General features: G+C 48.0%; 1 protein-coding gene across 1 annotated transcript in view; it reads left to right on the forward strand.

Moving 5' to 3' along the window:
- Nucleotides 1-374: 374 nt before the first annotated feature.
- Nucleotides 375-26,734, forward strand: part of LOC146177600 (uncharacterized) — a 58,837-nt gene continuing 32,477 nt past the window's right edge. The window contains exons 1-3 of the mRNA XM_084581600.1: nt 375-2,123; nt 2,292-4,361; nt 6,120-6,242. Of these exons, the coding sequence (XP_084437726.1) occupies nt 375-2,123; nt 2,292-4,361; nt 6,120-6,242 (3,942 nt within the window). The remainder of the gene's footprint in view (nt 2,124-2,291; nt 4,362-6,119; nt 6,243-26,734) is intronic.

A 26,734-nucleotide genomic window follows, 5' to 3' on the forward strand; every position in this document is an offset into this window, starting at 1 on the left:
TGAGAGGAGAACCCTTTCGAATGCCAGCAGCTGAACAGACCTTCGCCCTCTGGACAAGCACGGCGGGTGACAGCGTGGAGAGCGGCTTCGAAACATAACTGGCGCAGTCGGACATGATCTGCTGTGGCTGAACTCGAGTCCACGGGAACGACGACGGCGACACTACGAGCCTCGTCAACGACGACGCCTGACCGTGACAACCGCTTGGAAAGCCAATTCGTGAAGAAGCTCCCAGCTTCTTGAATCCGGCGCAGGGGGACCCACCCCAAGAGACACCAGCGGCAGTCAGGCGAGTACCCCTTTGGCATCTGCGGGCGCATGCTATGTCAAAGCCCTGGGTTTTGAGGAGCGATTGCGCTAAGGAAGGAGGAAAAATGGCAGAGGGGGATCAGAGTGAAGAGTTGGCAGCCGCCGGCAAGGCAGGCGAAGCTGAGGTAGACTCCACACTGGAGGCTACGTCAGAGCAGTTGGCACTCTTGCAATTGCAACTAAAGATTGTAGAGGCCCAGAAAGAGAATCAAAAATTGATTCTAGAAACAGAGCGATTGCGCTATGGACAGAGCGTGGAGCTTAGCGATAGCGGAAGCACTGTCGCGGCTAATACTGGAACAGATGAAGATAGAAGGCTAAAATACGCGAGCCTATTGAAGGGTGTCCTGGCACCAATGCCGAATCAAGAGCAATTAGTGCCTGGATGGTTTGAGGAGGTGGAGGCGACCTTATGCTCGTACGACGTCCCGACCGAGTGGTGGGCCGGACTGGTTTTACCGAGGCTGTGCGAAAGGTCGCGAGGGCTCCTCGTACGGTTATCAGCAGACGAGAGGAAAAACTTCGCTTCTTTGAAAGACAAAATTCTTCGCGGACTGCGACTGTCAGCCGCAGAATACGAGAGATTATTCTCGTCAAGCAGCAAAGAGGCAGGAGAAACCTGGGAACAGTTCTCCGTACGACTGGAGAATTATCTCGACTACTACCTAGACAGCTGTAAAGCGCGCACCATTGAGGAGTTCAAACAGCTGGCGGTGACAGACCGAATGAAGGAATGCTTAAGCGCCGATGCAAGAGCACACGTTGCCTTGAGTGAGAAAGAAGGTTTTCTCAAACATAGTGACCTCGTAGAGCTCGCAGAGAACTTCGAAGAGAGTCGGAGGTGTAGGTCAGTGGTAGGACTAGATGCGTCCGCAACGGCAAACCACCATGCCGAGAAGCGAACCGCTACGTCATCTCAATTGGGAGGCAGCTCGGCTGAGAGGCGTCCCGGGCGACAGTGCTATAAATGTCATGAGAGAGGACGCTTTGCAAGAGAATGCCCGAGAAAAGAAACGGCCTCAACAAAAGATGGAAGTGGCAGTAGAGGACGCTTTGCAAGAGAATGCCCGAGAAAAGAAACGGCCTCAACAAAAGATGGAAGTGGCAGTAGCAGAGGCGAAAGGCAGGTTGTTGCTCGAGTGGAAATTCCAGTTAGCGAGGAGATGGCGACAGGGAGTGTCAGGCGGCAGAACGAGGCAGGCGACAAACGTATTGTCACAATAGAGAGCATGGGTCAGCAGCTCAGAGCTTTGGTTGATTCGCGTGCCGATGTAACTGTCCTTCGTAAGTCACTTTGCCGCGAGTATGAAGGCGCGGGGTCAACACTGAAGCTGAGAGGAGCGTTTGGGAGTGAGGTAGTCGCCGAGCTGGCTTACGTGCCATTAAAGGCAACGGAGGGTGCTCCCCTAGTGTCGTTCAACCCGCCCGAACGAGGAGTGCTGTGTGCGCTTACCGATGAGCTACTCGCAGGCGTAGATGCACTGATTACGCCAGATGACTACAATGAGCTTCTCGAGGAGAAAGCACTAACACCAGCAGATGAGTTAGTAGCTCTGGAATCAGATACAGATGAACCAGACGGGCCAGAAACGGGACACGCTGATGCTGTGGCGTGCGTCGTCGAGGCGGAGCCTGCTGCCAGCCAAACCGAAACGAACCAGACAGCAAGGCAGCTGTTCCGGAGCGCTCAGCTTGCCGATGAATCGCTAAAAGAAGCATGGGCTCAGGCTAAAGAAGGGTCGCATGGCAAGCTTATACGGGACGAGCTGCTGTTCCATCGAGAGCCAGTTGCTGGACACGAGTGTTGTCAATTGGTACTACCTTCGGAACGGCGCGCGGAGGTTTTAAGGTTGGCGCATGATTCAGCGTGGGCAGGGCACCTGGGCGAACGTAAAACGCTTCAGAGAATAAAGGGGTCGTTTTACTGGCCAGGCTTGGCCAGAGATGTCAAGCAACACTGTCGTACGTGCCATTCATGACAGGTAAAGGCCCCTGCGCGCACTCTCGATCGTGTGCCGATCACACCCCTCTCTAGACCAGACAGCCCGTTTCAAGTCATCAACGTTGATTGCATAGGGCCAATTGAACCACCGTCTGCGCGAGGGCACCGTTACGCGTTGTGCGTTGTTGATGTAAATACTCGGTGGCCAGAGGTCGTATGCTTGCGCGCGCTGACAGCGAAGGCTACGTGCGAGGCGTTGCTACAGATCTTTGCACGCATGGGTATACCGGAAACGGTGTGCTGTGATCAAGGCACAAATTTCACGGCCCAGTTAACTAGAGAGATGCTGTCCAGGCTTGGAACATGCCCAAGGTTCTCCACGCCCGACCACCCGCAGAGCAATGGACTGGTTGAGCGCTGGAACAGTACCTTCAAATCCGTGTTATTCCGTATTGTGGAGGAGCACGGCAGGGATTGGGACAAATTTCTTCGATTTCTGCTCTGGGCATACAGAGAGGTACCTAACGAAACGACGGGCCGCTCTCCGTTTGAGCTGATGTACGGGAGGGTGCCAGTGGGGCCTCTTTCCATCTTGCAGAAGTCGTGGAGTGGGGACTGGTCCGTCCCGGACTCTCTAACAATCCCAGCTGAGGAATATCTTTCGGAGCTGCGCAAACGGTTAGCTGAGGCACATGCAACAGCTGAAGGTAATTGCACAGATGCTCAGAGAAAGTATGCGAGTCGCTACAATCTCCGCGCGACGGATAAACAGTTCGCGGAAGGGGACGAAGTGTTGTGGTTGGAGAAGGAAGGCCAAGGCAAATTGATGGGAAAGTGGATAGGACCGGTCAAAGTTGTACAAAGGTTGCGGCCCTACAGTTACCTAATCGAGTTGGAAGGCGGCACACGTCGGGCTGTGCACGCCAACAAACTCCGAGCTTACCACGCACGCGTTAATGTTGTAGGCACAGTTTTCGAAGGGGACAGTGACTTCGGCGACGTGCCCACATTCCCAACACCGTCTGACGAAGGACGTAGCGTGTCGGGCGAAACTTTGAGCCACCTTACTCAATCGCAACGGGAGGAGCTGACCGCGGTGCTCGCTAAGCACGGGCAAGTGTTTGGTAGTAAACCGGGCAAGTTCACCGCTGGCATGCACAGAATAAGGCTGAAGGCAGGATCTGAAGTGGTAGCCGGACATGCGTACAAGGTACCAATGGTGTTTCGGAAGGAAGTGGAAAGGCAGATTAACGAACTGTGTGAGTGGGGTCTGATTTTTCCGGTAGAGCGCGCCCATGCCCATCCCATAGTCTGTGTATCTAAGAAGGACGGCGGCATAAGGCTCTGCTGCGACTATCGCAGGCTCAACAGCGTTACGGAACCGGACGCATTCCCCATGAGCATACCTTCGGAGCTTTTGTTTCTGGTGGCAAAGACGCGTTACATCACCCTCATTGACATGCTGAGGGAATATTGGCAAATACCTTTAGATGAGCAGTTTCAAGCATTGACGGCGTTCGTAACGCCGGACGGGCAATACGCTTGGAAAGTGATGCCTTTCGGGCTTCGTAACGCTAGCTCCACGTTCCAGCGAATCATTAACGAGGTATTAGCACCACACAGAGAGTATTCCTGCGCTTACATTGATGATCTCGCCATATTCTCCGAGACGTGGGAGGATCATCCGAGGCACATCGACAATGTTCTAAGTTCCGTAGCAACTGCGGGATTCACTGTGAATGCAGCTAAGTGCCGATTCGCAAGAGGGGAGGTAGAGTTTCTTGGTCACATAGTAGGATCGGGTAAGCAAAGCGTGAATCCTGCAAAGGTCAGCGCTATTGAGGAGATTCCCCCGCCACATACGAAGCGGCAGCTGAGGAGTTTTCTCGGGTTGGCAAACTACTATAGACAGTATGTCCCTGACTACTCGCGTACTGTTCTCCCGTTGACTAACTTGACGAAAAGGAGGACCCCTCATCGGCTACCTTGGGACAGTGAGGCACAGAATGCGTTCGAGAGCATTAAGGAGTGTTTAGGACGCCCGACATCGCTGTATGCACCAGATCCTAGTAAGGAGTTCATACTATCCACCGATGCCTCCGACTACGCCGTAGGAGCATGTCTCGCACAGTGCGACAAGGAGGGGAACGAACGCCCGATCGCATTTCTAAAGGCGGAGTCACACTGCGGAAACAGTTGGTCTACTCTGTCCGTCAACAGCGTGTTCGCGCAGTGTTGGCGGCCCTGTCACATCGCGCCAACACGAACTATTGGGAAACATGTCGTTGTCGCCCTCCAACAGCTGCCGCGAACTTGTTCTCAGACAGTTGGGCGACACCGTGTCACACCGCGGAAACTTGTTGCTCGTTGAGACGCTATGTCAGGAGCCGCCCATTTTGCTACTATTTCGCCCAAATTCATGCGCTATACACGGGCCTGTGAAAAATTCAATAGACAAAGAGGTTGTCCCAATTACTCTGAACTTGCTTTAATGATGAACGAGGGCACTGTTATATGTGGGAACCTCGGTTCGGTTCTCACTCTAGTCGATCTCCTCAGGTCCCGTCCTGAGAAATGATGAGCTGTTTGGAGGAATGGGCAGAGACTTACGGCAGAGAAGACATTACATGAGATTTATCTACATACTCACAGAAGTACAGGAAAGTCACATGAGAGGAATTTGTGAGGTCTCGACCGTGAGAACGCGAATCCGACAGACCACCACCTTGGCTTGCAACACAACACGAGTGGAATTCCTCGTCCGGACGTCGAGTCGGCGTTCTGACCGCATAACCATACAGCTCGCCCACGCGAGCTTCGCTGATCCGATCACGTCATACGCCTTATCAATAATTAACCACTCGATTACAAATACACTTCTTCGTTTCACACTCGCACGTTCGCACACAGTTTTCAAACATCCGCTCTCCGTGCTGACGCACCACTCACTCCTTTGCCCATTTCTTCACGTGCCCGCTCTCATTGTCGACGCACCACGCACTGCTGCTCGGTGTCCCGTGATCGCACTCTCTCGCATCAAAGCATGGACGCTGTATTTGCTGCGCACTAAGCCCATTCCAAAAAGAAAACACCACTACCAAAACAAGGTAAACACGGATGGCACGGCGCCAGCCACCGCGGCGCCGAATCGTCGGAGGGACGCTGCAGATGGGGGTTGTCAGTTTACATGTTCCCAGGCACACACACGGGACGCTCACGTTTGGTTCAAGGTTCACACAGCCGCCGCCAAGGCGGGAATTCCCGGCGCAATAAGTCAGCCGCCGACGTTACGGCTGGCAGGCAGCAGCGCATATCATCGCCACCCGCGGGAGGCGCCGTCCGTGCCCTTGCCAACGGGTGAATGCGCTGCCTGCGAGACGCCACAACGGGGAAAATGGTTTGCATGGAAACTCTGCAAAAAAAGAAAACCGTATCTCCAAGTAGGAAATTCGCAGGAATGAGTCAATCAGCTCAAATATGAGTACTTTGGTTGGTCTGTTGTCGTCCGGAAATTCGCTCGGCCAGCGAACAGGCCGAACACCGTTGACGGACACTGTTTCCTGCTTGTTTTGGTTGCCAAACACTGTCACACCGAGGTAACACTGCAGCAACCTGTTTGGCTTCCCGACTGTTCGTGCGGTGTGACATGCTGTTGGGGAACAAGTTGGTTCGGAAACTTGTTGACGGCTTGTTTGGCTAACTTGTTTGGTTGAACACTGTCACACCGAGGCAACACTGCAGCAACCTGTTCGGCTTCCCTGCTGTTTCTGCTGTGTGACATGCTGTTGGGCAACAAGTTGGTTCGGAAACTTGTTGGCGGCTTGTTTGGCGAACTTGTTCGGTTGATGTCGCTGTTGTGTTTCTGCAGTGTGACTCCGCCTTAAGCAAGAAGCTGAGTCCGACCCAGACTCGGTGGGCCACAATCGAGAAGGAAGCCTACGCGATCATATGGGCACTGAGTAAGCTCGAGGCTTGGCTATTTGGTGCACAGGTGCGTGTGGTAACGGACCACAACCTCCTTAATTACCTTACGCTTACCAGCCCGCATAGTGCGAAGTTAACTCGCTGGGCTCTCGCTCTCCAAAGGTTCAATCTTACGATCGAACATAAAAGGGGCACTCAAAATGCCAACGCCGATGCTACGTCAAGGCTGGTGGCGGCCAACTAAATGGAGCTTAGCGCATCGAGGGAAAGGTAAATGGCCTAGGAATGTTTTGGGCTTTGTCATTGCGTGTGGGCGCGGATGGCGGGGGTATAGAACCTGACGCCAGCCGCGGCGCGTTGTTCGCTCGTGTGTTGTGTGTGGCTGCAGTATAAAGACTTATGCAGCACACTTGGTGGGGAGGTGTTGTGCTCATCAACGCGACATACTACACCGTCGGCTTCTGGACTGGCGCCTGCTCGTAGCGAGCACAGCTGCGGGGCGTGCACTTGAGGGCCGGAGCGCGGTGCGTGACTTTTCGTTCATTTCCCGTGACCCTGGATCGCGGATCGCCTGGCTGGCGCGGATTTCAAGTCGCCGACGCAACCCCGCCCGCAAGACGACTCCGGATGTCCCGCGTCGGCAAGGCCAGCAGCACTATTCGAACCGCAGATCATCCACGGTGTGTGGAGGTGTGTGTTTGTGTGTGTGCGCGCGCTGGGCTCTTGTGTAAAGGAGCCGCGGAGGCCAGGAAGCTCATTCCCACGGGACTCGGGCTGTCCGGCAAGGACGTAAGTGACCACGGTGGCGGATTTGAACTCTGGAATGTGCACGCGTGATGTTGTGCGTACAGGATGACGGGAGTGAGGAGGAACTGTGCTGGAGCCTTTTGCTGGTCCGGGCTCGCCCTCAATTTTTTGTTTTTTTTTTTTCTCAGTTCGAGGGGACGAATAAAATGGTAAAATGGCCCCGCCCAGAGAGTTTACTGCGTCCCTATTGGCGCAGTGATAGGGGCTTTGTTTAGGGAGTCTATTTAACAAGCTGTCAGGGGTAACTTCAAAAGTGGAGAGACCAGTACAAAAAGATGTTGTAAACCTGGTTCGACTCCGGGTAGTACTGCAAGGTGCCCAGCAGGTACAACTCAACAGACCGCCGGTCAGCGCAACCGAGCACGGCGGGTAAGAGGAGAACCCTTTCGAATGCCAGCAGCTGAACAGACCGTCACCCTCTGGACGAGCACGGCAGGTGACAGCGTGGAGAGCGGCTTCGAAACATAACTGGCGCCAAAGACTTCATATTGAAGAGTAACCATGTAACTTTGCGTAGCTTAGCAAACAGATATGTCAAGTGGTCATGCCAAGATAAGCTGCTGTCAAAAAAAAGCACCGAGATATTTGATCGAGTTAACATATTCTATTGGCTTGCAACAACAGGGGAGGGAATCATGATCATCCAAGAATACTTGTCTATCTATAAGTAGTGTCTTTAAAGGATTTCGGAAACATATTATTTTCGTTTTCTTTATGTTCACCGAGATTCCATTATCGGAAAAGCATTTAGACTGAAGTTAAAGCGCACAGGAAGACAAACACAAGAGAAGAAGACATAGGACACGCATATCACAAAACAAGATCAAGAAAACTGATATCTGCCTTCCACATCCGAACCGACGTATCGCTGACACACCTATCTCCCCTTTTCCCGATATGGAATGCCTCCAAAAGCTCACGTGCTGACTTATCACGGCCTCTGCCCAGAATCTTGATGTCAGCCAGTCGCGGCTCGCACGCAGTGCTGTTCGCGCAATGTGCTGCCAAATTTGTCCCTCCAGTCCTGAAAGCCCACAAATGATTCCCTGCTCGATCATTAATACAGCGTCCGGTCTGGCCAATGTAGGCCTTCCCACAGGTCAGCGGGATCTCATATACGACCCCCATGTAGCAGTCGACAAACCGCTTAGCATGTTTTTTCTCACAACCCCTCGGTTTTCCAACAGGCGAAATGCTTGAGCACAGCTCCGCCATCTTCTTCGGAGCGGAGAACACCACCGGCACGCCATGTCTGTTTGCCACTTTCTTCACGTGGTGCGCAACTTTATGCATATACGGTACCACAACAGGTTTAGCCGTATTTTTCACCGGAGCAGTTTTTTTCCCAAACATGGCTCGCTTGGTTTTCTGGAGCAGTGCTTCCGTCACTGACATAATGACCATGCAGGGGTAACCAGCAGACAGCAACCGCTGTATTTGCCTATTAAAACTCGACTGCACAGCATGCGGGCACGACTTCGTGAGGGCAGACCCTAAGCATTGGCTAGTGATAGCTCTTTTAACAGTTTTAGAATGTGCCGAAAAGTAGGGCAAAAGTTGTTTCTGTGCCCGCGGAGAGCACAACCAACAAACATGACCATTCCCTAAAGTAACGTTAATATCCAAAAACTGCAACGAACCCTGTGAAGGAAGTTCATGAGTGAAAACCAGACCTCTCCCATTCTGCCGAAAGTTGTCCAAAATCCCACCCACCGCGTCGGTGTACGTCGAGTTTGGTAGCTTGTTGAGAATAATCAGAAAATCATCCACGTACCGAAATACCTTTAGCACACCTTTCCCATTAAAGCTCTGCTCAAGGGCGCGGTCAACAAAAGCTAAAAACACATTACAAAGAACCGGGGCAACACAAGAAGCAATGCATATTCCTTGTTTCTGGCGATAAAATCTGTTCTCAAACGAGATAAACGTAACACCAATATAAAACTCAAGCACGCGTATAAAATTATCCACTGTTAGACCACTAGAGTTCTGCTGCATGAGGGTGGTATATGAGATCCCGCTGACCTGTGGGAAGGCCTACATTGGCCAGACCGTGCGCTGTATTAATGATCGAGCAGGGGATCATTTGCGGGCTTTAAGGAGTGGAGGGACAAATTTGGCAGCGCATTGCGCGAACTGCACTGCGTGCGAACCGCGACTGGCTGACGTTAAGATTCTGGGCAGAGGCCGTGATAAGACGGCGCGTGAGCTTTTGGAGGCATTCCATATCGGGAAAAGGGGAGATAGGTGTGTCAGCGATAAGTCGGTTCGGCTATGGAAGGCAGAGATCAGTTTTCTTGATCATGTTTTGTGATATTCCTTTATCATAATTTGTAATATTCCTTATTTTTGACTCTGTCTTTATGTTATTGTTATGTACTGCGCATGCCCGCTTTTCAGCATATATTGCTGTTATTTTCCGCGAATAAACCAGATGAGAGTTAGCGCGTGTCCTGCGTCTTCTTCTCTTGTGTTTGTCTTCCTGTGCGCTTTAACTTCAGTCTAACTGCAATGCACCATCTAGCCCAACTTCAAGTTTTGGAAAACCATTTCATGACACAGTTTTCCTGCAACACATTCACTGCCGTCTCATAGTTTATATGCTAATAATAATAATATTAATAACAATAATAATAATGACAACAACAACAACATTAATAGTAATAATAATAATAATAATAATAATAATAATAATAATAATAATAATTGGTTCACAGGAAGGGAAAGGCGCAGTATCTGTCACACTTGTGTCTGTGGACACCTGAACCGCGCCGTAAGGGAAGGGAGGAAGGTGGAAGTTAAAGTGGAAAGAGAGAGAGAAAGAGGAGCTGTAGTGGAGGGCTACGGAGTAATTTCGACCACCTGGGGATCTTTAACGTGCGCTGACATCGCACAGCACACGGAAGAGGCGTCCGTGTGCTGTGCGGTGTCAGCGCACGTTAAACTGGTAGTATTTGAGAGCCCGGGTCAGAAAAATCACCGGCCATGTCTTCTGCCAACTTCCAGATGCATTCTTGTGCTTTTGGTATCGTGTAGAAGTCGCCTTTTCTGCTAAATTCACGGGTCGTCTTACTAAAAGAACCCTAATATGCGGCTACATATTGTCCATTATGGTTCGTTAATCATTAGTGTTATGTAGATGTTGCGATTGATTGTATTGTACTTAGGGTTTGTTTAGGATTATAATCGGGGGCATTATTTATGACTGCAAATGCCAAACTTTTACCGAGAGTTGTTTATTTTTTTCGGGGCCAGTTTACGATAAGCGTTTCTTCCAGATAAATTTAATCCAGGAGCTGACATGAAATCTAGGCTGTCTAGGCTTCTGGTGCCGGAAATTAAAACTCTTGTTCAGCTTCCCGAGCGTGGCATGTCCTGTCTTTCCATCCCGATGGCTTTTAAGCCTGCGTGATGTGACATTTTCCATTTGAATGAAGATACACGCCATAAAAATGATGTCGTCTCTACTAGAAAAACGGTGAATTTCATTGTTTCATATTACTTCCCTAGTCTGCAGATGAACTTACAGCCTCCGCAACTTCTTTGGTAACGATTGTACGCGTCCTTGCAAGCATTAGTTATACGAATGAAAGCTGTCAGGAGAAATCAATGCAGTAGTCTGTAAGATGAAATTGCACTATGGAGATATGTTTATAAGTTGCCTAAAAACAGAAGATTGCGCATTGTGGCATAAACTGTAAAATTCTAGGCATGAAATAAATACAATTCAGAGAATGGAGTTTACATTTCAACTTTCCTAGATTTAGTTCAACAGCAAGCAGTTGAGAGTGGGCCTTTCACATTGTGCTCCAGCGTAAAGGAACAGTGTTCCAAGCGCTTGACAATTGAAGTGGCGGACCTTTGTTCTCCTCCGGGGTGCTCTGTCTAGATCGGTGCGCAGAGACGGACGATCACGCATCACATGTTGCAGCCAACATAAGTCTTGCCTATATACGAGTCTGGCTAACACTGTGTGCCATCCTGCAATGGGATGCGCCCGTTCCAAAGCTGAATTTCATGCTTGAACTTACTATTGCTGGCAGGTTACGTTTAGAAATTGTTTTTTTAGAATGCATTGGGTGCAATTGTGTTCACTTAAACCGACACGGCTTGAATCCTGGGCGCGGTATTTGAAGTGCAAAGATCTGAGCTCGAGATGCTAGTTTCTCTTCAGTGCTTACGCTACATTCACCCGTAAAATCTCACTAAGCTCTTGATTAAGTACTTTTCCGAAACGATCGATTTCCAGGTATTAAAATCAAATACTACATGCTCTTCATATAAGCGAAAATGGCGAGTCGTTTAATGAAATTTGAAAATGAAAAGTTGGTCTCCGAATTCGACGCCCAGCGTGATTCACCTCATGTTATAATCAATTTCGGCAAGTGTAGCAGAGACGAAAACTGTCCACTTTCATTTTTTCGTGCGCCTGCGTACCCCTGGTAAGGCGAATGATCTCTTCAAAGGCCTGCTATCATTTGACGTATTAGTCCGCGAAAACGTCTGCAATAAAGTACCACCACTACACACAGCCGGAGCCGACCACTTCGCATTATCTTCGTCATCCAAAGTTTGCGAACACGCTTTCCTGTGACGATCATCAGCGCTTTGAGGACTGCTCGAAATTATATCCTGAAATTATTGCAACACGCAACGCTCTGTACGCGTCGACGCAGCAGTCGCCTGTGCAGTTAGGGAAAAGCTACCAGCGACGACTGAAGAGCGATGGACGTAACCAGGGCTGAGTGGCTTGCTTCGAGCATTCGACATACTCGTACGGCAAGGCCCAGTTTCTTGGGCTGGGTCCAATAAAAGACAATTTCTCTCAGTACGTTGACCACAGACGATCTATGCACAAGCCCACTGCAACAAATCTGCCACACCATGAGACAGGTGATAACACATTGCCAAAAACGAAAATAAGGTAACCACAAACTCATGCATGGCTGAATTTACTGCTACGTCAAAGGGAGTGGATTTTTCTGTAAGCTGTGGAAAGCGGTTCTATTGTTGATCGACAATGGCTGTCCACATAATTCTGTCCATATTGCTGAAACGATCCGAAACTGAAGTTTCAAGTGATTACTGATCCTCTGTATATTCTTGATATTGCCACTTCTGACTTGTTTGGTCCACTCAGAGAAGCATTAAAGGAATGTATAGAATTACCTCGGACCAAAATGTGAACGACGCGGTGCATGCGCGGTTTGATGCTCAGTCGAAAGCATTATTTTCTGAAGGAATCAAGAAGATGCAATAATGGACCAAGTATGTTGAAAAACGAGTCAACTATATTGAAAAATGATATTACCTTCAGTTCATTATTTGCGTTAAAATAAGAATTATATGTATATTGATGATAATTTTGTACTCAGCTTCTTAAAATCCGGCCCATTAAATCTGCATGACATTGCCTTGCTAATTAAATGAGGGGATGAATTGCAAAGAATGATTGATGCCTTGAACAAGAACATTAAATCTATTCGTAAAGTTAATATGCCGAAGACTAAGGTAATGTTCAACAGCCACGGGAAGAAACAGTTGTTCACCCCTTTCATCCCTGCATTTTTAATTTGACGTTAGATTTTTTCTGGGTGTTATTTTTATCTATATGATCCAATACCTACACAGTAAAAATTTATTTCTCAAAGTGCAATTATTTCTGGATTTTAGACATGATGTAAAAATGGGACATCAGGGCTCAAAGGGTGTAAAATGCGAAAGGAGCCGTTTTGATTACTGCGAGTGAAAGCGAAGAAGAGAATGAAATTGTGTTCATATTTGAAGTTTGGAGCAGTCATAAAGCGATTAATCTACATAAGTTTACCGTTTCTTGCTATTTGGAACAAATTCTCAGTGTTACACGGGCTACAAAAAATTCCGTTTCATCCATAGCCCAAGGAAGCACGGCTGTCTGTTGGCGCAAATGAAGAAACAACGTATATGCAAGCGCATTGTATTCGTGTTTGTTGCTTCCTAATGCGAAATTTGAGCGCAGCAAATAAGCTGTTTCACCTTTTCGATAGATTGAGGCAAAGAAATCGAGCAACACATGTATGCGCTATCACAGAATTTTTTTCTCTGGCAGCTCGTTTAGCAGCAGCAGCAGACGGAGGACTTCCACCGGTCGTCTCGCTCATGGCTCAGAAAGAACTGGCAGATAATTTCGCAGTGGCGAGCGGCAGCGGCAATTTCGGCTCGGGCGGTGCACATATACAGATCCGCCGCCACCGATCTGGCTCTCTGATTGCCACCGCACAGGGGTTGCATTGGAGGAGGAGCGAAGAAAGGAATTAAGTTCGAGCCGGCGCTTTGACAACCGGAGACTCGCAAGAAGAGGGGGGAGGGGGGCGGCGTGTACACCCAGCGGCAAACGATGGGGGCAGAAGCGCGCACAGCAAGCGGACAACGCGATAAAGGGAGGAGGGAAGAGATAGCAGCGACTGACTGATGCTGCTGACGCCGATAGTGAGTCAACCCCAGCTGCGGAGTTGGTTTCAGGGACAACGCCGCCGATGCCGACGCAAACAATATGATACCCTCGCTTCCGCAGCGCCAAGAACCAGGTCTAGCCGTGGGAAGGTGGTCACGTATTCGTCGACGTGCCGGGGCCTACGTGAAATAACCGGCGCGACGGCAACTGAAGAGCACCCTATCCGCCACACAGGAACAGGGGGGGGGGGGGGGGGGGGGGGGAGACCCTCCCCTCCTCTTTCTGCGTGGCGGCGACGGTGTTCTATGCAGTCACGTTATCTTGACTCTCTAGCGGCGTCAGCGGCATCCAGCGGTATCAGTCGGTCGCTGCTAGCGCTGGGGGGATGAAAGGGGGGCGGAGCTGGTTACGAGGCCGACGACGACGCCGACGCCGACGCGAAACCCAGGAACGGACGCCAAAGAGCTGCGCTCTAAAATAGCAACACACACTGTGTGTTGTTTCCAGCATAGAGGGCGCGCATGTGTTCTGCACTTGCGGTGTTGCACAACCTGTTGTGCACGTGCTACATTAGCTTCCCCACACTCCCTAGCGATGTCCACAGAAAGAAGCGAACAGCAAAAATGTTCATTAAAAGCTTAACTTCAAGGGTGAATCTCTTATCACTGTTATTTATCATGGTGCTGTTGACCCCTACTATCACTGTCAGTGCATGGCTTTATTCCAAAACTCATGCTATTCGGTAACAAAAATTTCATTTTATCACTTTTTGAAAAGCAACTATACAAATTAATCTGACTGCCGCAAATAAAAATTGATGTCATCAGTCAAACAGCCTGATTACAATATATATATATATATATATATATATATATATATATATATATATATATATATATAGAGAGAGAGAGAGAGAGAGAGAAAAAACAGAGACAGCCCATCAAGGAATAATCTCTAGCATTACCTAATGGCTCCCACTGATAACCATTAAGCCCTGATGTATTACACAAGTACAAAACATGGTCTAAGTGGGCCTAAACAATTTCAATTGTATTTCAAATCTGGATACAAGCTTAGAAATGTATTTAGCAAAAGAATCAGAACTATCAGTGCAAACTAAGTAATGGTGAACAAGATACAAGGTTGCCAATATGCTATACTGTTGCTTCATTATTAATGGCATACCCCGCTGCTGCTTCTTCCTCCTCACGCCACAAACGTTAGCACAAATGCAACAATAGTAACACCAATAAAAACGGGAATCCTGAAGGAATTATCAAAGTAATTTAAAGAAGTTTTTCGACTGTTCCTCGTGCGCTAGTGGAATATTTGTTTTGCGTTGTCAATTGGCGATATCAGAGCCGAAAGGGTTACAATAGGAACACTGGAAGCAGTAGGGGAATACGTATATTTATGTCATGTAGTAACCGCAGATCGAGACCATAAAAGGGAAATAACGAGACGAATAAGGTTAGGATGTAGCGCATTTGGCAAGTACTCGCAGGTTATGACTAACAGCTTACCGGTATCTCTCAACAGGAAAGCATATAACCGTTGCGTCTTACCTTTACTCACCTGGGGGGGGGGTGAATCATGGAGGGTGACAAAACAGGTTTTACTTAAGCTGGTGACAGCGCAAGTAGCTATTGAGCGGAAAATAGTAGGTGTGCTATACGAACCGTGTAGAGTGTGTCCGAGAAAAACGAGTTATGGCATTCTTGTGGAAATCAAGAAGACGAAGTTGGCATGGGGGCATATAGTGCGATGAGAAAATAACCGATGATCGCTAAGGATAATTGATGCAGAGAGAGGGGGGAGAATGATTCGCGGTAGTTTTAAGTCCATGATGCGTGTTTTCAGCAGCTTTCCTTCACTACATACGATGTTTGTCGTTACTTTGTTTTCTATTTTGTCCTTCCTTCTACGTTCTTCTTCCTGGAATGTCTTGTGGGGCGGGATACTTTGATGGTTCTATTCAATTTCCTTTTTTTTTTGCATTTTCGCTTTTTCTCGTTTGCTGTAGCAGTCACTATCCGGCGATCTTCATGATCAGCTATAGGATTCCAAGAGAAAGAAAGCACAGCACGAGGCGGATGAGGTTAAGAAATTCGCAAGGATCAAGTGGACGCAGCTAGCAAAGGCCGGGTTAGTTGAAGTAATGTGGCTTAGGCTTTCGCCTGAAGTGGGTATATTCCGCCTGATCATGATTACCACAGCCTGCAATGGCCTTTAAGTGATGCCATTGCAGCCTATCTGGAAGTCTAAATAGAAGAATAGTATGTTTCAGAGAATATCCACACTGTGTTAGAACCACTGGCACACGCATGCAGCGAAAGCGTCCAATTCAGCAGACATCGTTGCCAGTACCATCCTGAACGCCAATATAATGCTACACACAATAGCATGTAGATAGTGCAGACTGCAAAAAATAAAAAAATGACTGACCTGAGGACGCGCTTGAGATATGCTTCTATGTTGTCCAATGAACTTTACCTCCGCTAGATTTCAGCCCCGGTGTTCGTGGCGAATTTCAATGGAGCTACCCTCAAGGTGCTCTGTGTACACACGTCTCTACAGCCGTGATATCAGGAAGTCATTTGTTGCAGCAAGTTGTACTCAGTGTCAGCGTTTATCTGATGATAAAGGTGCGTGAAGAAGTTCAACGACCTCCGGGTGGGTGTCTATTGTGGCAGGACGTGTGGAGTTGACGTGGATGCGCACGGCATGAAAGAAGAGTATACTGCTGAGGTGAGCTGGCTTGCTTCACATTGATCATCATTGGGTACCGAACAAATGACGCGTGACGCCAACGGAAATGAAAAAATAGGCGCCACATGCGGTGAAGGTTAAGCGAAAATTTATATCGTATAAAAAGTGAAAACTCGGCGGAAAGCGCTCAAGTGGTTCGCGTTTGTATAGTGGCGTAGGAAACCCGCTAAGTTTGGTGACTGCACTGCAAGCTACGAATCAGCAAGATGTACTATCTACAAAATGGGGTACGTGTACTGCGTCCTTTTGACTCCAGAAAATCACATGTCAGGCACAATGGAATCCGCACTGACAAGCCCTTAAGTGAGCACAATCGCGCTATCACTGCTGACTCGCTATTCCATTCCTGCATTGTTGTTTTTTTTTTTCAAGTGAAGAGCTATTTCCATGCCACGTAAAATGCACACGCCACAATGTGTGGAAGCCAACTGCACATTACCCACTATTACAAGTCTATGGAAGACCAACCATCGGCTTGGCCGCTAAAGAAGCTATTAATTTTCACATAATGTATTTGGACCCTCTTTTCAGTTGCACTTCTATGGAATGTGGCTGTACTTGTTTGCAGGATATATGAACATGAGGGAACTAGTTAGACTCTTAACATATCATTGTAAAATATTGTCGGGAAGTCAAAAACTTTGTGTGCTGACTGCTTGTCCATTACTCGCTCTTTTTGAGACGCACTTCAGTGCGCTGACCCATCTACAGACGCACGGATCGAAGCGAACGAATTGACATGCCTGCAGAAAAACCCTGTCGACTCGTCGCCTTTCTGTATTGCATGAAGCACAGGCACGAAAGGCTATGAAAGAGCACTGCATTAACTCCTGATCGAAGCTGGTCTCTTAGATACCACCTGTTCCCAAGTAGACGTCTCTTGATGGCTTTACCGCATACAATAATAGTTCCAATATAAATTATATGGAGTTGCCTAAAGGGAAGCTGAAATGATTTTCAAATTGCATGAAATTCGGAGGTTGGAAAGAAGGGGTTTTGTTATTCATGTGTGTATTTTTTTTTCAGTTCTGTCGGTAAGAAAAACAGAAATCGCTTGTTAAAAACACGCCGCGGTCACGCCCTCGTCGCTGCCGGGAGCGGCGGGGGCGGGGCGTCGAAACTAGGGAACAGGCACATGTGACATCAGTTTCTGAATGCCGGCCGGATAGGCCGGCCGCGCGCTTTACACGCTTGCTTCACTCCGTCGCGCGCTTTGATAATCTACGGATCAGCGCAATGTGCTGCTGGTGCCGTTTGTTTTCTCCAGTTCTATCGTTCTGTGCTGAAGGTTTCGGGTGTTCAAAGATCCTGTGAGGTCAACCATCAGATACGCAGCTGTTGCGGAGTGGCGCTCCGCGCGTTTGGACGCCTCTTTTGCTCAGTTGTAATATAAACCTCGTTTGATGTTCGAAATTCTTTTCTCGTGTCATTAAAAAACAAACATTATTGTGAGTGCGTGAAGCAAGTGGTGGGTATCAGCCCGGCGTTCCATTGTGCGAACATCGGTGGTCCAGGCTACATGGTGCTTTATAGTCTCTCAGAGGATAAGAAAGGTTTGGCGCTTTGGGTCCTGTCGTGACGCTGGGGCTAAGTGGACCAGGCCTTCACTTGGTAGCGTGCAGAGACTCGGGGTTGATGAAGCGTTGAATCTTCGAAGTTGGTAAAATATATACAAGCAGGTTTAATGGCACTTTGAGAAAAACTTATTTACATGATTATTTACATGAAAAAAAGGGTACATCAGCAAAATGGCAAGCGTTAAGAATTCATAGCGAGAAGCGTCTGGATGAGCCGTTTACCCAGGGCTCAGAGCCTCATTTCGTGCTCTGCAACGTCCTTAAAACCCCCTATATCCAGCCCCTCTGTGAAGATGCTGACCAACCAGTTCCAGGGCACGCCCCTCAGATATCGGCATCCAATCGAACACATCACTGCACTGATGGTCTGATGCATCGACTGATCCGGCATTGTTTCGATTGTTTCGTTGGGCGTGGTCACTTGTTGGCGGGAAGAGCTTGGGAACGGCGAGGAGGTACATTTCTATTCTTCAGCAAAGATCCGGTATGCTGGTTCCGGTAAGTGGATTTCCTTCTCAGAAACCCAAGTGCACGTGCGCGCCACATACTGCTCCCAGCATTGTCCCTTTCCAGCAATTTCAAATCTTTCCTGCATTCCCGGAAATCCTCTAATGGCCGCAATCACCTTGCTCCTGTCTTGTCCTGTACGTCAGCGGACGTGTCACTCTCTCGTCTCCTTTGGACAGTAGGCATTCCTCACTGGACGATAGCGCTTCTCGACGGGAAGGGTGAACAACTGAACGAAAGCACTTCCGGCTATTTCCCGCAGGGAGACATTTCTTTGTATTTTTCTAGACGTTCCCTTGACAGGGCCAATTTGGCATTTGCAGGGTCTCCACAAAGCAAAACAGGCTTACACAAAAGGATTCATGGAAACAGGCTCACTTAGCGCCCTTGCAAGAGCAGCACATATCCTCAGCACATATCCATGCCCACAGGCGAACAATAGAGCGCGCCAGTGCGAACGATACAAGGTCATAACAGCCTCCTCCCCCGCCAGAAGAGTCACGGAGGGCAGCAGTCGCAGCTGCTGCATGAAGAGACGACTTAATGGCCTGCACAAGAATGCTTGAAGCTCGCTGTTGCTTGTCGCGTTGTCTTGATTGTCGTAGGCCAAATTGCTTGAGCTGTCTCTGAAACTCAACCACATGTCTAAGCAAGCACTCAGCTCCCGTCTGAAGAGACCAGGTGAAAAGAAAACTGCCATCGTTGTCCGAAAAAAGCCCACACTCAAGACGTTCAAGACCTACGTATGCCTAGAAAACCAAACGTGCTGCTTTACATAGTCACACATGTACAAGCGCACACACAAAAAAAAGAACCTGAGTATCAATTTGGATACATGGTGAGGAACACCTCGGACCGCTTAGAAACAGCGGCTAAGCGCGTCCGCATTCCCATTTAACTTCCCCTTTTTGTATCTTATTTCAAAATTTTACTGCTGTAAAATCAAGCTCCACCTCAGAAGGCGACTGTTTTTCGATGTCGCAGTTTGCAGCCAAGCCAGGGGACAATGGTCCGTCTCTACGGTGAATTTGGCCCCTCCAAGATAGCACTGCAATTTTCGAATGGCCCATACAATGCAAGCGCACTCTTTCTCTGACGCGCAATAAGCCCTCTCTCTAGAACTCAGTTTTCTGCTCAGGTAGAGCACGGGGTGCTCATTACCGTCGTCATCTCTCTGGCAGAGAACAGCACCTAGCCCTCGATCACTGGCATCACACTGGACCGTGAATTCTCGGTCATAGTCTGGAGCTCGCAATGCCGGACGGCTAATCAGCACAGCCTTCAGGTTTACGAAGGAGGCTTCCTTTTGTTCGTCCCAGACTACATTTGCCGGTTCTGTCTTGCGGAGAGCGTCGGTCAGAGGGCTGGCCAAAGCTGAATAGTTAGGGATGTAGTGATTGTAGTATCCAGTCTGACCCAGGAATGCTCGAATTTCCGTCTTCGTGCTCGGCCGCGGGTAGTCTGCTACCGCAGAAATCTTAATCTCGCTGGATTTCCTGAAACCTTGACCTACATTGTGACCCAAGTAGTCCACGGTCGCCCTTGCCAGGCAACATTTCTCGGCCTTTACGGTTAGTCCAGCTCGACGCAAAAGGCTCAGTACAGCTCTTAGATGTACCATATGGTCCGCCCATGAGTCGGAAAAAACCGCAATGTCATCTAAATAAGGCACCGCGAATGTTTCACACCCCTTTAAAACCCTATCCATGAGTCGGGAAAAACAAAATGGAGCATTTTTGAGCCCGAAACTCATCATTGTTGGCTGGTAGCTGCCCGTCGGAGTGACGAAAGCCGCGTATCTGCTGGCGCGTTCAGTGAGCGGTACTTGCCAGTATCCTCGAGTAAGGTCCAGCGTAGTCACATATGCCGCTATACTGACCTGTTCTACTCTCTCCTCAATATTCGGAATAGGATACGCTTGATCCCTGGTGAGAGAATTTAGCCTTCGGTAGTCTACCACAGGCCTAGGGTCTTTACCTGGAGCTTCTACTAAGATCATAGGCGAAGCATAATCGCTTTCCGAGGGTTTTATTACTCCCAATTCCAGCATGCGAGTTACTTCCCTATCCAGAATTTCTCTTTGCCTTGGAGAGAATCGGTAGCACCTTGATCGCACTGGCACGTCTGAAGTCAGCTCAATATCGTGCTCAGTCAAATCAGTCCCGCCTGGCCTGTCCACGAAGCAGGCCTCAAACTCTGTTATTAGCTCGCCAAGATCGGACAGCTCAGATTTCTTTAGTTCTCCTATCTGCTCCGTCTTTTTGAGAAGCTCCTGTATCTTGGGATCATTGGCTTGCTCCATAGCTAAGTCCTCTCGGGTTCCACTTAGAAGTCTCGTGAGATTACTAGACACTGGCGGCAAGAGGTTACTCTCAAGAACGTCCTCATTCCGTGTCTTATCAAGCTCACTTTCATGTTGACTTATCTTAGATGCCTCGCTCTCAAAGTTTTCTGACCCGCTATCTTCTACATCGACCACTGTTTTAACTGCCGTTTCCTCCACCGTGGAATTTTCTCGTATGAGCAGTGTAGCTAGTTCTCGTGCCTTTGAACGTGTTAAGGCTTGCACAACTCTGTCTCCTAAAAGGATGCCCCTCTTTCGCAGTAGCATGTCCGATTTGTTGGAAAACAAATACGAATAGCACTTAGGAAGCTTTCCTGAAACGGCAGCCTTGGTTGTTAACTCGCCGAAAGGGCCCTCGATGACTACATTCGCGATTGGCAAGCACACACTATGTTCCTCCACTACCTGGCGGATCCATGCACACTGTCCTGTATAGTCGGAAGGCGACACATACGCCGGATGGACAACATCCATCGTTGCGGCCGAATCGCGCAGTACCTTGCAGGACTTCCCATTTACTACTAGGTCATGCAGGTAGGGTTCCAAAAGCTGCATATTTTCATCGCAGTCACTGACATACGAGAAAGCAATCTTTTCTTTCCGGCAGTTGACGGCAATGTGACCCTGCTCATTACACCTAAAGCATGTGAGCGGCTTCCTAGCCCCAAGCTTGTTCTTTGTGTTCTTCGCGTTGGTCACTTCCCCACTTTTCTCACTGCCGTCCTTTCTAGGGCGTTTGCCTGAAGAAGCCTTCCTTTCTTCGTTTGCAAATATAGCAAAGTGCCTTTTCTGACGGTTATTCACACTCAACTTGGGATTGCGGGGCCTATCCACTGCTGGGTTGCTGAATTGTCGGCGCAAAGCATACTCCTCAATGAGTTCGGCAGCTTCAGTTGCCGACTTAATGTCGCCTCGGTCCTGTAACCAATTTCTTTCTTTTTCTGGGAGGCAGTTATAAAACTGCTCCAAAAGAATTCGCTCGACTACAGCGTCCCTATCACTGTAGGAGTATGTGCTCTTTAGCCACTCGCCCAAATTGACTCTTAAATTGTACAGGAATTCAGGGTAACTCTCGTCCCTGGACTTAGCAGCGTTCCGAAAACGTTGTCTGAACGCCTCGGCGCTAAGCCTATACTTTCTCAGAAGGCAAGCTTTGACCTTCTCGTAGTTGTCCGCGTCCTCCTTGCTTAGCTGCGCGACAACCTCCGCTGCCTCGCAGGGCAGAACCGTCAATAATCTCTGAGACCAAGTGTCTCGCTGGAAGGACAGTTTTTCGCAGGTTCGCTCAAAGTTAGCCAGATACAGACCGATATCCCCTGATATCACATATGGCTGCATGTACTTTGACATCTTTAAATCTGCCTCCTTGTTGAGAAGAGATACCGCTAGCTGGGGACAATTGCCCGACCTCTTGCTCAACTCTAGTTCTAATTTCCGGAGCTCAATTTCTTGCTCCAGCCTTTTTGCTTCTTTCTCAATTTCACGCTCACGCCTCTTTTCCTCTTTTTCCTGCTCTTTCTGCTGTCTGAGTTGCTCCTCCTTTTTTTGTCCGATGAGGTTCCATGCTTCACTGAGCTCCTCATCATCGGTTCCCAAATCAGTGATTGCCTCTAAAATCAAGGGTTTTCGTGCCAAACCACTTGTATCAATTCCCAATTCCTCGCACAATAGCAACAGTTCCGGTTTCTGCAGCTTTTCTAGGTCCATGATCGCTCCGAGTGTCGGCTACTTCCAAAACAACTGTGCAAACTACCAAACCTAAAGGCGTTTCAACACTCTTTACCAGTTCTAAAATCTAACCCTGTTCTAGAACCTGGTCCACATCAGAAGAAAACCAAGCACTCACCCACACATGCGATCGATGTTCCGAGCTGCTCTCTTGTTGGCCGATTGTTGCTCCTGCTTGTTGCTTGAGATGCCACCTCCGATCACCAGATGTGGCTTATAGCTTCAGATGCCACCTCCGATCACCAGATGCTGTGGCTTGTAGATTCTGATCCACCTCCAATCAGCTGATGTTGTGGCTTGTAGATTCAGATCCCACCGCTGCCACCAGTTGTCGTGACGCTGGGGATAAGTCGACCCGGCCTTCACTTGGTAGCGTGCAGAGACTCGGGGTTGATGAAGGATTGAATCTTCGAAGTTGGTAAAATATATACAAGCAGGTTTAATGGCACTTTGAGAAAAACTTATTTACATGATTATTGACATGAAAAAGAAGGGCGCATCAGCAAAATGGCAAGCGTTAAGAGTTCATAGCGTCTGGATGAGCCGTTTACCCAGGGCTCAGAGCCTCATTTCGTGCTCTGCAACATCCTTAAAACCCCCTATGTCCAGCCCCTCTCTGAAGATGCTGACCAACTAGTTCCAGGGCACGCCCCTCAGATATCGGCATCCAATCGAACACATCACTGCACTGATGGTCTGATGCACTGACTGGTCCGGCATTGTTCCGTTGGGCGTGGTCACTTGTTGGCGGGAAGAGCTTGGGAACGGCGAGGAGGTACATTTCTATTCTGCAAAGATCCGGTATGCTGGTTCCGGTAAGTGGATTTCCTTCTCAGAAACCAAAGTGCACGTGCGCGCCACATACTGCTCCCAGCATTGTCCCTTTCCAGCAATTTCAAATCTTTCCCGCATTCCCGGGAAATCCTCTAATGGCCGTAATCACCTTGCTCCTGTCTTGTCCTGTACGTCAGCGGACGTGTCACTATGTCGTCTCCTTTGGGCAGTAGGCATTCCTCACTGGACGATAGCGCTTCTCGACGGGAAGGGTGAACAATTGAACGAAAGCACTTCCGGCTATTTCCCGCAGGGGGACAATTCTTTGTATTTTTCTAGACGTTCCCTTGACAGGGCCAATTTGGCATTTGCAGGGTCTCCACAAAGCTAAACAGGCTTACACAAAAGGATTCATGGAAACAGGCTCACTTAGCGTCCTTGCACCAGCAGCACATATCCTCAGCACATATCCATGCCCACAGGAGAACAATAGAGCGCGCCAGGGCGAACGATGCAAGGTCATAACAATCCTCTGTCATGAAAAGGAAAAATAAATTTTGCCTTTGGAATCAGCTGTGTTTTGCACTGATGATTTCCCATACAAAATTTTCCTATGGCCAGCTATAGAAAAACCTTTGTATGGTTATTTATAGATATTGAGCCCGAATCTCTGTAGCCGCTTCTATGGCTGTCTTTAGGTTTTTATATAGTGTGTTCTATCGATGTCTTTAATCTGTTCTATAGGCTTATGGTTCCCTAAGCGCTGCAGTCTTTAGCATTTTCTATGGTCAGGTATAAACGTTTGTGGTCAGCTACAGAAAAACGTTTTTTTTTTCGGCTATAGATATTTGGGCCAAAAACCTATAGCCGTTCCTATGGTAGTCTTTCGGTTTTGCTATAGGTTGCGCTATAGAAGTTTTTAACCGTTTCTATAGATCTATAGTTGTCTATGTACGCTAATCTTTGGCATGGTCGCGTGCAAACTTTTATAGTCAGCTATTTTCCGGCCGGCTATAGATATTTGGCCCAAAAGGCTATAGTCTGCTATAGAAGTCTATAACCTATGGACTAATTCTGGTGTCCCAATCTGTAACAGTCTTTAGCATTTTCTATGGTCAGCTATATATAATTCGGGAGCGCGTGTGTGTGCGTGTGCGCATAGGTGTATCTGCATGTGTGTCATGCTGTACATCTTCGGACGTTTTTTTTTTCAATTCGATGCCTAAATAACTGAACATTGGACCAGTCCCCACGACCAAATCCATCGTGGGTCGGAGATACTCACCGCAGGCGGACATCCATGCGGCGACAGTGCTCCCACCACTTATACCAGGGTAGTGACGCACTCCATTTGTCTTACAGCATTGCGGTTGACGTCATGTGGTTTCTTAAATACAGCACACAAGTCTTAATCAAGTTAGAGGACAAGTCGCAGGAGAGATTCGAACCGACGATATATCTACCTTCATATAAGGGTGTATTACTACTGCTCTATAGCCTTAAGAGCATACACTTTTCTATAGCCACCTAAAGCAGCTTATATGGCTTGCAGTCTGTAGCTTTAGATGCATTGACATTTCTATAGACAATTAAAGATAACTATGACTACTAGTATATAGCTTAGGGAGCATACACTTTTCTATAGCCAGCTACGGCTGGCAGTCTATAGCATTCGAGCCAGTCAAATTTGTATAGACAGCTAAAGATAACTGTATGACTCATAGCCTATAGCTTCAGGCACATAAACTTTTCTATAGCTTGCTAAAACTGATTATATGGCTTCCAGTATGTAGCTTTAAAGCCATTCGAATTTTTATAGACAGCTAAAGATAACTGTATGACTAATGACCTATATCTTCAGGCACATAAACTTTTCTATAGCTTGCTAAAACTGATTCTATGGTTTGCAGCTTGTACCTTTAGAGCAATTCAAATTTCTATAGGCAGCTAAAGGTAACTGTATGACTGATAATTATTAGCTTCACGGACACATGGTTTTCTATAGTTAGCTAAAGAGATTTTTTGTGGTTCGGAAGATATAGACTACGTATTATAGAATTTTCTATAAATGCCTATAGATATTCTAATGGCATTTTATAGCTGACGATGAAAGTTCATAGATAGACATAGCTGACATACACTTTTCCATTGAAGCACATAGACCATTTTTGTATGGATTGCCTGCCGATGACGATAATCGAATCTTGGCAGCGATTGCGGCCATTTGGGATTCCAATTAAATCCGGACAACTGAAGTCTGTGGCTGTTCTGTAATTATTCCCGCACCTAATTAGGTTAATACCGCTGTTGCACGGCTGGCTTCACCATTGTTACGCTTAATCGAGGACACCGAACTTAAAACACCATTCACGGCTCGCTGTTGTTACACAGCTTGCCGCCGTTCTCGGCTACATCAACGATTATCAATTAGGTACAGCAAACGAAATGCATATAATCGGCAGAGCGAACCGCATTTACAATAGCCATTTATAACGCACTGTCTGGAGTGTCGTGCTGGTCGCGCTGCAACAGCGCGCTCAAGCATCATCCGAACGCAGCACTGCCTCCACATGCCGCGCCGCCCGCACCTTCCACAAGCTGTCCGTGCCACCCTGGCGCTCGCGTCAAGAAAGGGTGCTCAGATTTATTGCTGTCGTAAATAAAAGCCCAGGAATAACGAAATGTCAAAAATTAACCCTTATTGAGGCTCGCTGACCCCACCGAGATGCTAGTAGGATAACTGCAATACAAGCAAGTTTCTCTTAACGGCTGTGCATTGGCAGCCGCCGGTGCCGCAGCGGGTCATCCGATTTTCTCGTATGTATGTATGTATGTATGTATGTATGTATGTATGTATGTATGTATGTATGTATGTATGTATGTATGTATGTATGTATGTATGTATGTATGTATGTATGTATGTATGTATGTATGTATGTATGTATGTATGTATGTATGTATGTATGTGTGTGTGTGTGTATGTATGTATGTATGTATGTATGTATGTATGTATGTATGTATGTATGTATGTATGTATGTATGTATGTATGTATGTATGTATGTATGTATGTATGTATGTGTGTGTGTGTGTATGTGTGTATGTATGTATGTATGTATGTATGTATGTATGTATGTATGTATGTATGTATGTATGTATGTATGTATGTGTGTATGTGTGTGTGTATTGAAAGGGGGTTTTTACTGTGCTTTAACAGGGATAATAGCCCTGTCGAAGTTTCACGGCGAACCACACAAGAACACAGCCAGTCTCAGTCTCCACAAGCGAGCACGAGCAGCGCAGCGGCACTTCGTCGTCCTTATCCTCGTCTTCGTGATATTCTCACCTACTTAATCCTCGTCTTCGTATATCCTCGTGTAGTTCACTACAATTTCCCCCGGAGCGAGGAGGAGCCATCCTGGCGACCTATGGTGAGGGCAAGAGGAGCGGATCGTAGTAGGTTTTGAGGCGGCTCACGTGCACAGTTTCGCGGCCGCGATGACGCATGTCCGAAGAGGTAGTGAGTGGCTCCACGATATAATTCACAGGGGAGGTTTGACGGACAATGCGGTAGGGGCCGTGATACTCGGTTGGAAATTTTGATGACAATCCCGGTGGGGTG

The sequence above is a fragment of the Amblyomma maculatum genome, chromosome 10 (assembly GCF_055883805.1).
Source record: "Amblyomma maculatum isolate TAMU_Amacu chromosome 10, ASM5588380v1, whole genome shotgun sequence".
Lineage (NCBI taxonomy): Eukaryota > Metazoa > Arthropoda > Arachnida > Ixodida > Ixodidae > Amblyomma > Amblyomma maculatum.